At 38.6% G+C, this 14,163-nt stretch overlaps 1 protein-coding gene across 1 annotated transcript in view; it reads right to left on the bottom strand.

Moving 5' to 3' along the window:
* The window catches only part of APG5 (autophagy protein Apg5 family), a 136,981-nt gene that overhangs the window by 17,698 nt on the left and 105,120 nt on the right, over positions 1 to 14,163 (bottom strand). Inside the window, exon 6 of the mRNA XM_089801081.1 lies at positions 9,623 to 9,754. Within this exon, the coding sequence (XP_089657207.1) occupies positions 9,623 to 9,754 (132 nt within the window). The remainder of the gene's footprint in view (positions 1 to 9,622; positions 9,755 to 14,163) is intronic.

Genomic DNA, 14,163 nt, shown 5'->3' with positions numbered 1-14,163 from the left:
AAGGTTTCATCAACCTTCAGTAAACTCGATCATATTGATTCAAAGGGAGTAAACCATGCTGTGGTGGAATCTTCAGCGATCGATAAAATTGTAACAGTCAAGAGGACTAAAATTCATAGAACTGTGTGATTTTAATGAGCCTACCCCTTGTGTGCATCATATGAAAGTGGTGAATTCAATTGAACCATCTACGATAAATGATAAATGATACTTGACATATGAGTTGTAGAGTCATTCAAGTGGCATAATCATACTCAATCAAGAATAAACATATCCAATGCAGACACTTGTTGAAGCTTAGACTTGCAATGGAGATAAGCATACTTGCGATTTCTCTGTCTTTCATCAATTTTTGCTGCCTTCTATCATCCTCTCTTCATAGCAATTGTTAGTTGTGTTGACATCATTCGATATGGCTCTTGTTCGTGGCATTTCTTTATTTCCTATTGTTATCGGGCTTTTGTTAGCACCGTTAGTTTGATGGAACTGCTTTTACATTGGTAGGGTGTGATCTCTTTATCCCTTCATGTCTTAGCAGCCATGTTTCATTGTTGGTCTTCATTCCTTCAGCAATTCTTCTTTTTAGGGCTTTTCGGTTACACATGCCTTTATGTGGCATTGGTTCATATTATTATTGTATTTTGTATATGCTAATAACAGTAGTCGATTGGTCTTTTCCCTTCCTAAGTCTTGCATCACTATTATTTTCTTTATATATTGGTGTGATCTAAGAGTAGCTGAGGTCTAAGACGGAAAACATGGACTCAGCGAAAACTTGCTAGGTCCAAAATAAATGGGGAAAAATTCAACTAGTTTTAGGAAAAACTCAAGGAGAAACTCAGGAACTTAAAAGACCACTTAAATTTAAATAGAAATGCATTTATTTTGCAGAATTCAATGAGAAAATGCATCCAATGAGTTAATTAATGAGAACAAAAAAGAAATGAGCTCTGTGTGTATATATATATATATCCTCCTTTGAAGCTAAATAGTTATAGAAAACTCAAGGCCACCCGGGAACGCAGGTTGGGTGGTAACACCCTCAACCACAAGGAATGCCCTCACTATAGCCCCCCCACCCTGGAGTTTCAGTTGATGAATTTGCCCTACTCTACAATGGGCGATAGTGATCTAATAAGGCCTTTAATGATAGGAAGCAATTGTTGGTATATAAATATATATAAACGCAAAGTGAGTACAAAATTGTACTCTCATGCGGAATGTTAATGGCTGGAAGCAGAATAGTAAATAGTTTCTATGGAACTAAAAGTAAATGCATCATTACAATTACATCTTCCTCTTCCCAACTCTACTAACAAATAAGGGGGAGGAGCTATGAGGTCTAGTCCTAGAAGTAGAACGGTGCACTTGGCATAACTGTACCTTCAATACTTTTCAATCACCTAGCAAGGTCTTGGAAGCCTCTTTTTCTCCTCCACTCACAAACAAAATTGCTGCAAGCAAAAAACAATGACCAAAAAATGCCATATTTTGCGTTTTAACACGAGGACACTCGAGAGATTTTCCAAAAAATTCTGCAATTTTTCCCAAGCTTTTTCTCCGAAAACCCCGCCAAGCTGAAAAACTCAACAAAATCTTGGGACTCGACGATTAACCCAACTGTGGCTAAGGGTATTGTTTTTTATTCTGAAGACTTCAAACGGATTGTATCTCAATATTGTGCAATATTCAGAGAGACATACATTGAGTCTCAATCACTACTGATTGTTTTGATATATCATTTTTTGAGTCATCACACTAAGTGCTTAAGTGCAAAGAAAATTCATATTCATATTGATTATAGTCTGAGTTAAATTTGATAAAGGAAAAATTGTTTACCGTATTGGTAAAGAAATCAACGCATACAGACAATGGAACAAAATAGCAGAATTATATTCGCATACATTATGCTTCATAAGATGAATAATAATAGAAGATGCTTTACAATGATCCCAGACGGGATATAAATACTATCTGCCGAACCTTCCTGAAGGAGTCTGTTGGCCACAAACATTACATCCGCTACAAACTATTTACCCGTCAGCTACAGAATACAAAACACTGACGGAAATCATTCCGTTGGCTACAGAAACACTGTCGGGACCATCCAGTCAACTGACACCATCCCCCCCAAAAATAAAAGTCGTCTCCTGACGACTAACAAAATATCTGAGACAAATTAACAAGCAAAATACATTAACGGACTAATTATAACAAGATAAATTTTCTTCTGACACATCACTGTCACCTTCGTCCCGTGCCTGTAGCCTCTGCTAACACAACACTGCCTCCTTAATGAAGCTGACCTTGATAGCCACCTGTGCTGCTTTCTCTGTTTTCAATTCCTCGGTACCCTAAGCCAAGTGTCGCTGCACTGCCTCCAACTGGATGATTAGCTCCTCCCCATCCACCAAGACAGCCTCCCGGCCAACACCTACTCCCAGTGCCTCTGGTACATAGAAAGTCCATGCCTGCAACAACTTCAACTCTTCTCAACTGGTCAGACTCCCACGACTGATATCCGCAACGACTGGGGGTCCAGGGGGCAACACCCCCGGCAGGGTCAAAGGGTAGCGCCCTCGTGGGGTCCTCGTAGTACAAGGCGGGGTTCCTCGCCGCCAAGATCAAATTAGCACTCCGTAACCCACACAAAACTGCACAGAACACACCATTTCTGTCATTTTCTGCCAATTCTACACTCTTTCTGGCAACCACTGATGCTTCCCCTTCCCTTTGGCATCATCTGCTACTCATTCCGAACAACTTGAATCTGTTGTCGTTTTTCTTTTTTTCTTTTTTTCTTTTTTAAGCCATCAAACTAAATTTAATTCATGTTACAGGGCATCTGTACAACCCGAGACAGATTGCAACTCTTCAGCAGTTATCAAACCATTGCCATTTCCATCAAAAACAGCAAAAGCATCTACCAATTCTGGATCTTCCTTCAAATTAGTAGCCCCTCCTCCAACCTTACTAATATCCTCATAAAATATCACAAACTCCTCACAATCCACATTGTCGTCGCCATTTGCATCTACCTGTTTAATGGCAAACGAAACCTCCTCTTCTCTGATCTTTAGCCTGAGCTTCTGAAGCGACTTTTCCATTTCCTGCTGGCCTCCAAAGGTAGAGAAAAAGTTGCGGAAGACAATGTCCAACAGACAAAGGCAAGTCGCGGAAGGACAATCGCCCGCGGGAAGACACCAACGCCGCGGAAAGAGAAAATAAAACCGCCTGTGGAAGAAATAAGACAACCCCACGGAAACCTCCCGCAAACAGGTGCCCGCGGAGCACCTCCCGCAAACTTTTTTTTTTTTTCAAATTTGTTTTTTTGACAAAAATAAAAAAAACAGCACCTCAATTTTTCCTCCACGCGTCGCCATTCTGCAACGACGACGACAAGGAAATCATCTGATCATTCTGTGACAGTGACGATGACGGCATCTTCCTAGCACGGTAGGATCCGTTGACTGCGTGAGGTACCTCTTGCCCGTCCAACGTCCCCAACTTTACCGCTTGATTGTCGCCGACCTCTCAGATCTGATATGGTCCAACCCATCTTGCCTTAAACCTTTCCTGTTTGCTTTCATTCCGATCATCGTACTTGAGTACCAATTGCCCCGGCTGAAACCTGTTGAGTTTGTCATGCCACGCCTTATGCCTGTTCTATGTCACCTCCGTCGCCCACTGTGCCTGCGGTCATCGCACATCTAGCTTATTTCCTTGCCGTCAGTACCCTTCAAGTAATTTTATGGTACGATGCATTTTCTTCCTGTGCGGTCTGTTCACCGTGTACCGAATGGTGGGATCTTTCTTTTTTCTAGGTTTGGACTGTATGTTCTTCCCCTCAATTTCAGGCGTAACCACCTTTCCTTCTTCCACTGCTCTGTATTCCTTCAAACACTCATTTTCCTCTTTTTTCTCACCTTCGTCAACCCTTAGAATATTACAACTCGGAAACAATTCGTAGTCTTCCATCTGCCAATGGTAAAGGCCATTCACCGAGTCTAGGTCATCATCATTTGATCCTCCTAGTGTCAATACTCCTTCGTCGTTCGGTTCCATTCTCCTCTTTCCTTCGTCATCATTTCCTTCGTCGTCACTGTCACCTTCACCTTCTGAGTCTGACGATGCTACCTCCTCACCTACCATTTGTGTGTGCAAGTCAATTGTGAATCTTTTGCCTCCACGCTCCATTGATAGGGTATTTCGTTTCCAATCATGTTTTACTTTTGCTTGCACCAACCAAGTCCGTCCAAGAATAGCATCATATCCTTTTCTTTTCAATGGAATGACCACAAAATCCAATAAAAATGGTTGCGTACCAATGGTTACCGGTTGTGCCCTTAAGATTCCTAACGGTTTGATCCCGTGCTGGTCCGAAGTGAGCAACTGGAATGTAGGTGGCCACAGCGTCGACTTTCCCAACTTCTTCCAAGTATCCTCCGGCAACACATTCACACCGGACCCTCCATCAACAATTGTTTGTCAAAACATTTCCCAAAATCCCCATCTCGACAACCGCCGGATGCCGTCCGGATGTGAGTGCCAGTAGCATTGGGTCTGTTGTCATCACTTCCCTACTGTCCCTTCCTGTGTCCTCCGTTGCTTTCGAAAACGGTGTATGATTCAAAATGGTCTTCCGTAACTGGGGCATTGTGAGAAGGAGGTCACTTATCTTGATTGGTATCTCCGTTTGTAAGATCTGTCGTACAATGTTTTGTTCTACGAAGTTCCTTGCCAAGGTGCCGGTGATGTCCTTCAACTGAGATGTCCCTACCGACGATGCCTTTCCAATTTCTACCTACGCTTCTCCCAAGTTTCTTTTTTCCTCCGCCAGCAATTTTGCTTGCCTCCGCGTAATTGCCAGAACCTCCTCTTCATCTGTGCCGACAGTGATCAAGTTTACTCCAGACTTTGGGCACTTGGCATCTTCATGGTTGCCGGGTCCGCACCATCTGCATAATAATTTTGGTATGTTTGCCGCTGTACAATCCCGCGCAAAATGACCCCACAAATTACATGCTCGGCATTGAACAATCGGCCATCCATTTGCATCATACTGGGTTCGACTTCGGCTCCCATTATTATTGTTATTATTCGCATTGTTGTTATTTTGCCCTCTGTTATTATTTATGTACCCTTCGGATGTGGCACCCGCGCTATTCGTATTTCTGCTACTGCCCGACGGGGAAGCCTCCTGTGTGAGAAGCACCTACAGAGATCCTCTTGCCTTCATGTTAAAGGGGCACTCTTTTGTCGAATGGCCCATGATCTGACAAATGTCACAGAATTGGTTCTTTGGACACGATCCTTTAGTATGACCGTCGGTTTTACACTCCGTGCACCACAGCTCACTGCCTTTTGGCTCCTTCTGCATGTTTTTAAACTCCATCATGCGGATCATGTCCTTCTGTAAAGCGCGGACCTTCTTGCCACTGCCTTCATCGTCGCTGCTATCTTCTCCGGCAGGCTCTTTGTCATCAGAATCAAATGAGCTAGTGTTCTTTGTTTTCTACTCACTTTCAAGGTCCAATGCTCTATTATAAGCTTCCGTGTATGACGACGGTGGCACAATTTTCATTTTCCTCCGCAACTTCGAGCGTAGGCCTTCCACGAACCATCTTTTCTGAAGTCCTTCCGCCGGCTTACTTTCCATTTTGTTTATCAAGTCTTTTAATTTCCTAGCGTAAACGCGGACGATTTCATTCTTCCCCTACTTAGTATTGAAGATCTCTGCTACAATTTCATTATCATACCGCAACAGTTTAAATTCTACCAGAAACTCCTTTTTAATGTTATCCCAACTATTTAGCTCTTGTGGATCTGTATTAGTAAACCAATCAATTGCTACGCTTCGTAGGGTGGCCGGAAATTGCCTCATCTAGTCGTCTTTATCAGTTATCCCATTTGCCTTCCAGATCGTTTCACATGTTTTGCAATGTCGAATGGGATCGGCCGTACCATCGCCATTGAACTTCGACAGTTTCTCTTTCAGTCCTGCCATCACAATTAGTTTCTGTAAACAGGCGTTGCTCGGTCCTGCAGCACTGGCGCTCTTCACTCCCACACTGGCGGTCTACACTCCCACACTGACAGTCTATACTCCCACACCGGCGAACTGGTCTCCCACACCGGCGGTTTGCACTCCCACACCGGCAGACTGGTCTCCCACACTGGCGGTTTGCACTCCCACACCGGCGGACTGGTCTCCCACACCGGCAGTCTGCACTCCCACACCGGTGGATTGCTCTCCACACCGACGGACTGCACTCCCACACTGGCAGTCTGCACTCCCACACCGGCAGACTGCTCTCCCACACCGGCGGACTGCACTCCTACACCGACGGACTATTTTCCCACACCGTCAGACTCAACAACTACGAACCTTGGTGAAGAAGGATGTTCTGAAGTTGTCCCCTACGGAAGTATATCCCGGACGAAGAGTTCACTCCACGCTCTTGCTCTGTCGACACTCCGAGCCATGCGAGTCAATACTCTTCCGGCTGGATTCTCTTCCCTCGGCGAACACAAATTCAAAAACTCCTCCCATGCTTCTTCCACCAATTCCACCCGCTGCCGAGTTTCCTCCAACAAATCTTCCGTGCTCCAGTTTCCGTTGGCACTCTTCTGAAATCTCCGTCGGCGTTCGGCTTGCTGTGCCAGAATTAAATTCTCTTGCGCAGTACGGATTCCATCTTTTCCCTTGACCTTATTCCGATCCTTGTCAAGCTGATTTGGCATTAATCTTCATTCCTCCCACCTTCCAGGTTCATAAGGCAACGGTGCCAAATGTTTACTATACTAGTAAAGAAATCAACGCATACAGACAATGGAACAAAATAGCAGAATTATATTCGCATACATTATGCTTCATAAGATGAATAATAATAAAAGATGCTTTACAATGATCCCAGACGGGATATAAATACTATCCGCCAAACCTTCCCGAAGGAGTCCATCGGCCACAAACATTATGTCCGCTACAAACTATTTACCCGTCGGCTACAAAATACAAAACACTGACGACAATCATTCTATCGGCTATAGAAACACCGCCGGGACCATCCAGTCGGCTGACAAAAATCAATTTTATCAATTGAAAGTGTGAAGACTTGAATCATAAGAAAGAACTTTTGTATCGATTTTGAAATTGGAATAGAGGGCATCATCATTTTGTGGGCTGGGTTAATTGCCTCGAGCAGGAGGGTTTTTCCCAAGATAAATAATTCTGTCAAACTGTATTTTGTGCTCTTAGATATCTGATATTTGTGTCAATGATATTCAGGTTCTGAAACATTAACAACACTAACATTGTCTAAACAACTACCAAAGGGCAAAGTTTATTTTCCTACACTTCTCTTCTAAGCACATTGATTTTTATATTTCATCAGAAGTATTCATTTAAAACCAAAATGTATTACCCAAAATGCTTACTGTACATCTGTTACTCTATACAATTTAGAAATCTGCAGAAATATATTTACAATTTATTTTTTTATCAGTAAGAGGCTGAAGCGAAGATTAATTATTATGTGTTTCGATTAATTATTATTAATTATATTCAACTCAAGTAGATTCGAACCCAGGATCTCCCACATAAGATGCTCACAATTTACCGTTGTGTTGTAGGCTCTTGCCTAAAATATATTTACATTTTATGGCACTGAGCATAACTATTATTGTTTTGACATTCTCACCTTTTTTCCTCCACTTAAGGATAGGTAGCAATATGTTGCAACTAAAATACTCATCTTGCAGCTATTTGTTTCAAAATGACTTCAAATTGGTAACCTTTTGTTCGACCAAATTGTGAATCAAAAAGAATACTTTTTTCAACTCATTCTCTTTTGGCCATCTAATTCCCAACTCCACTTTTACTTGTTATAAGTATCTACTTTTTGAAACATGTCTTTGACATTTCAATTCTTATTATATTATGCTAAGATTATTCTTCCAAAATGTTTAATTCTAAAACTCAAGAGTTCACTAATGGCATTAATAGATTCCTCCTTAATATTTTCAATATACTGAAATTCCATTGATATTTTCAAAACACTACCAAGAAATAGTCGCTGCAGTTTCTTTGTTAAGAATATGGAATAATTTCCACATGCATAATGACATAGTAAGGACCCAAAAGTTAGGGTTCAAGTCTTACTATGTTCTGACGTATATAGACTCTAGATTCTAGTTTTTTCTGGCCGGGTTTCAGGCTGTAGGAAGATATTATTATATTTGATATGCAAGTATTAATTAATATATTTCTGCTCTGCAATCAGATTCAACATTAGATTTGAGAATAGGAAATAGGTAGAATTCATAGTTCCAGCTAAAAATTACATCTTTACATAATTATATTAATAAATAAATTTACATTTATAAAACATTTATATAAAATCACTATATTAATAAATACGGAATGGGTATCATCTTTACATTTATAAAACTTAAGAATGAAGTCTTGCAAATCAAAATCTACAATAAGGATGAACACAAACACCAACTGGAAATTCCCAGTATTTGTGCACTACTTATTAACATCATATCACTCCTTATATTTAAGAGCACTTGGAATAATAAGAGCGTTGCAGACATGCTGACTATTATCAGGTTCAATGTCTACATCGTGGCCTACAAAGAAATACAGAACATACTTGAACGGTGGAGAAGAAGAAATGGATACTTTTATAGACATTGCTTGTTTCTTGTAACCAACTACAAGTTTTTATGAAAACAAACAAGGTCTCCTAATCATTTACATAAAACCCCTTTCTTTAATTGAGAGAATATGATCAAAGTTGCTCTCATTACTGACTCAATCTTAGAAGTGTGAAACATAATCACCCAAGCATGTCTTCTCCCCATAATCCTAGATAAACAGATGGCCTATCCTTCTTACTTGCATAAGTACCATATCCAATCTTCTATGTTGTATGTCTGAGTTTTGCAACACAGGCCATGGAATAGATGCATTCAAATGCAACATGTTAATGTCTTTGTAACAAAACTTGCAACTTTCTTTTCACAGATTCTATTTAACCCCATAAAAGTTAGGGTCCAAATAGAAAATTGCTGCATAAAAAATGTTGATCGTCCAGTATTTGTTTCCATACATTACCTTTCTATACTCCAGGTGTAGGTGAATTGGCAAGGTTTAGTTTACTCAAAAGCTTGACCATGAAGTCGAAGCTCAAGAGCACAAAACCTGAACAGTCTACAAAGCAATTGCATTGTTAAACTCCAAAAGGAGGTCCTCGTATTATGCCAAGTTGGCACCTAGTTTTTGCATTTTCTCTTAAGACTCCAAGTTTTGAAGTAAAATATGAACATGTTGACATGATCTCTATACCAACAGAATTATGGATGAGTAATTGAGTAAGCTACTTAACAAAACAAAAGTTAATTTATCATACACCCCACAACATGAACAGAAGAATTTTTCTGTCTGCATAATGAGCTAAGTTGTTCTAACAGAAAACCATGAAATAAAGGGTACTTAGTAGAATATCTCAGCTAGACCATTACCCAGATAAAGCATAAATGCTTGATAAAAATTCCAACAATATATGAGAACCTTTAAAATCTAAACAAAAAAGGGACAAAGAAAGAAAACACATACCCGTTGTACTTGTTCCAAATGTATCATTTTCATTATGGATCTGTCGTTGTGATAATGCTTTACGAGTAGCATCCTCGGCAATAGACCCTGGTCTAAGTCGTGCAGAAACTCGGCAGTACCCTTCTAAGTCACCTGATTAACAAAGCGACCTCATTTATATCATAACAAAGTAGCTAATTTGTATGAATTTTAGAGGGCTAAAATATCTTCCATTTCAAAGTTGGAGCTCTATTGATCTACAAAGAATACTGTATGATACAAATTGATCACAAACAGACGAGAGGTAGCTTATTGGTAGTTACATTTATAATTTATAACTTGGACTGATCGTGATCTAAAGCAAAGAATTTTTGTAAATCATCAATATTTCCCCAGCTTTTTAAGGAAAGTTGATGTGGGAACAATTTTCTAGGTACCGGAAAAAAATGTATAACATAATTCATACATGATTAAATAATAAATACAGGTAGGTAAATTGAGAATGCAATGCAAAAAATTGATCAATAGATAAGTGAACAATGTCAACTGTCAAATCATACAAAATGACAAAATGCAAATAATATAAGTTTCAATGATCATAATAGCTAAAAATCAAAATCCGTTACTAATAACCTAAAAGTTTGAAATACCAACTAGAGTCCCAATCTACAAGTGACAAGCATCAAAATGATGATTAAATTGTTAAAAGAATAACAATTGTTGTTTTTATTTGAGCTGCAAGCGCGGAAATTGAAGTCGTCAGCATCTTCAACTAATCTAGGAAAATCCTCATCACTAGAATAGTCAAAAGTTATATCATCCAATCGTATTTGCATTTCAGAATCATTAGCATTTACTTGGAACTTCTTAAGCTCTACAGCACACCCCTGCATCTCTACCTAAACTCATTTGTCTTACAAATGAAAGAGAAGGTTCTATGTTCTATGCAGAATAACAAAATTTTCCACTCTTGTAGAGTTAACTGGAGGAAGGTTCAATGTCATGAGAGATTGGTTCTAGTGAGCCACTACTTATGAAACATAGATCAATGAGTGACTCAAATGCTGCATAATTGAATATTGATAAAAATGTCATATTTTGACATATTGTGGATAATACCTCCTATTTAACAATTAATGAACTAAAAGGAGCTCTATAATGAATGATTCATAAGGCACAACACTTGCTGAAGGTTTTGCAAATAGGACAGAAAGCTTAGTGGGCTTAACCTTGGAGAAAAATCCATGGTTAAGCGAGCTTGAGTTAGAGTAGCACTGGGATGGCTGACCTCCTGGGAAGCCCCGATGTTTCACCTCTATAAGCATCATCTAGTTGCTATGAAGAGTCAATGGGTTTGATTTGAAAACTACACAAGTGAAACCAAATAGCAATATCACAATTCAACTTGTTATGGAATTATATCCTACTTATCAATGGATGAGCTAAAAGGGGCTCTACAATGAATGATTCATAACACCTATTGAAGCTAACTGGTCTTAACCTTGGAGGAAATTTTGTTGTCAACCACACGTGAGTTAGAGTAAAACAGGGATGGGTGACCTCCCAAGAAGATGCGATGCCTCACCTTTGTGAGCATCATCTAGATGCAATGACAGCTAAGTGTTCCAGTCATTCTAGTGTGAGATGGGTTCTTGTGAACCGCTATTCATGAAACATGGGTCAATGAGTTTGACTCGAAAACAAGGAATATCACAATTTGACTTGCTATAAAAAATACCTCCTACTCATCAATTCTATTCCTATTTAGATAGTGTAATGTCTCCATATGAGTTTATCTATTTGTAAATCTATTCCACTAATATTTCTTTTAACTTAATCCATATCATAAAGATAAGAACATAGACTCTATATGTGATCTAAGAAGTCCAAGCTATTCCAGTTATAACTCTGATCTAGAAGGAATGCTAAGATACAATAGGACGCTTTGACACCAAACTCAACTGTTTCCCTCAAGGTTTTGTGGATCCAATCCCTTAAGCCTTTCTTGGACATGTCCTGAAGGCGCTCGGGGACATTGACCCATACCCTATTTTGGGACAACCTGTGGGCTGGATTTATACAGGCCTCTCCCTTACTAAATCCCTACTCAGCTCTTTTATCTTGGAATTTGTAACTGGTCTGAGCATGAGTAAATTGATTCTACTTATTATATTATATATTGTGATGTATACTTGCCTTGCAGATACATAAGTTCTGTTTTTAGAATAAAACACCTCCCCTTCAAAGTTAGTTATGATAAATATTTTCTATAACTGAGTCTAGATCAATAGAATTGTTCTTAATTATTTATAGCTTTCAAGTTACTGTGTAGACTGCGCTGTTGGGTTTCCTCCTGATGACACTTTGGGTGATTAATACAGCCTTACTGGTAATTCCTTTACTAAGTGCAGATTTTTTTATTATTAATTTTCCTTTCTGATTTCTTTTCTGGTCCTCATCTTTTGACGTTGATAATAATATACCCCTGCAATCAAGGGGTGTGACAGTTACTACCATCGCATCTTGTTTGAATAGTCACACAATATTTATTTGCCACATTGCAAGCCTGTTAACTAGCTGAGTTGGCATTTGACCTTTCCACTTCATTTATCACTGGTAGACAACTTCGTTTGTTTATGGTCCCGTTTTGTTTGTCTATAGGTGTTCAGCGTGCCAAGGATCTTCTTCGGATTTTCGCTCGTCAGTAGTGTCATTATAGTGTAAGCTTATTCAGAAGTTTTCATAATTAGTTATTTGTTTAATCTATTTTAAGTCAGGAATAATTAATATAAATTTATTTGTTGCTGTTTATTCAACTATGTGTAATTTATTCATTTATTTATTACTAAGATTGATGAACACTATATTAATCTATTTGCCAAATAATAATAAAACTCCTATTGCAGATGGAGGCATATCACAGTCCACCCCTCCTAAATTTGTTTGTCCTCAAGCGACTATGATTTTCACTTGATTTGTTAGATCTCTTATTACACCGCTTTGTTCCATCTCCAATTGAACAAGAGTTGAAGATAAATTGATTGTGTGCATTGAGTGTTAGGAGTGATTCAACTTGATGTGTTAAATGCAAATAGGATTGACTCCCATTTAATATTGATGATTTATGATATATAATGACAAGTTGTAGGTCAATGGATAGATTTCATAATCTTTTGGTTGGAGCAATTTGTGATTTTCAATGAGTCGCCCAAATTGAAAGATGAATGTATGATTGATCCTCGTCATATGATTTGTTTGAATGTATTATTGTCACATTTGATAATCGATTCAATGCTCTATTTTGATGAATGACTTGAATGAATTGATGATGATTGTTTCAAATTTAAATGCTCTTACAAATCTTTGAATATTATCAAACTCGTTTATATATTCCTTTCCTTTGAATAGACATATTGATCAGTTCATCTTTTCCCTACATAATTACAAGATCTTAGCTTTGATACCATTGGTAATGTCCCCATGTGAGTTTATCTATTTGCAAATCTATTCAGGTTATAGATTATTTAACTTAATCCATATCATAAAGATAACAATATAGACAAATCAAGAATAATTATATGTGATCTAAGAAGGCCAAGCTATTCCAGTTATAATTCTTGTCGTGAAGGAATGCTAAGATGCGATAGGCTTTAACACCAAACTCAACTGTTTCCCCCAAGATTTTGTGGATCCAAGCTCTTAAGCCTTTCATGGATGTGTCCTCAAGGCACTCAGAGACACTAACCCGTACCCTATCTTGGGACAACCTGTTGGCAGGCTTTATATAGGTCTCTGTGTTACTGCATCCCTACTCATCTCTTCTAGCTTATAATTTAGAAATGGTATGAGCATGAATAAATTGATTCTGCATATTAAAATAGATACTGTGATGCATACTCACCTTAAAGATATATAAGTTATGTTTTTAGAATAGAACGCCTCCCCTCCAGAGTTAGTGATGATATTTATTTGTTATAACTGAATGTAGATCAATAGAATTGTTCTAAGTTATTTATAGCTTTCAAGTTACTGTGTAGACTGTACCGTCAGGTTTCCTCCTGATGATACTTTGTGTGATTACTACAGCCTTACTGGTAATTCCTGTATTACGTGCAGTTTTTCTTTTTACTGTTTTTCCTTTCTGATTTCTTTCGTGGTCCTCATCTTTTGAAGTTGACGATTATATATCCCTGCAATAAAAGATTGTGACATTTGCTACCATCGCATCTTATCTGAATCGCCATCCAATATTCATTCGCCATGTTGTCTGCCTGTTAACTAGCTGAGTTGACATTTGATCTTGCCACTTCAAATTATCAATGGTAGACAATGGTGTTCATTTATGGTCCCTTTTCGTTTGTTTGTTCATTGATGGGGTGAACTAAATCACAATGTTCACGTTTGTGTTCAACTTTGACAAGTAAAATAATTGGATCAAATTCATCAATGATAAAATTTGACAAAAAATCTTAATCAAGTTCAAAGAATATAGATCTAATTAGTTATTGCCAATAGTGGCATGGTGTGATGGTTAAGTTGTTGAATTGTTGTTCTTGCCATCA

Source organism: Cupressus sempervirens, chromosome 9 (assembly GCF_028749045.1).
Source record: "Cupressus sempervirens isolate cs-2001-9-10 chromosome 9, ASM2874904v1, whole genome shotgun sequence".
NCBI lineage: Eukaryota > Viridiplantae > Streptophyta > Pinopsida > Cupressales > Cupressaceae > Cupressus > Cupressus sempervirens.
This window is presented reverse-complemented; position numbering and strand designations above follow the sequence as displayed.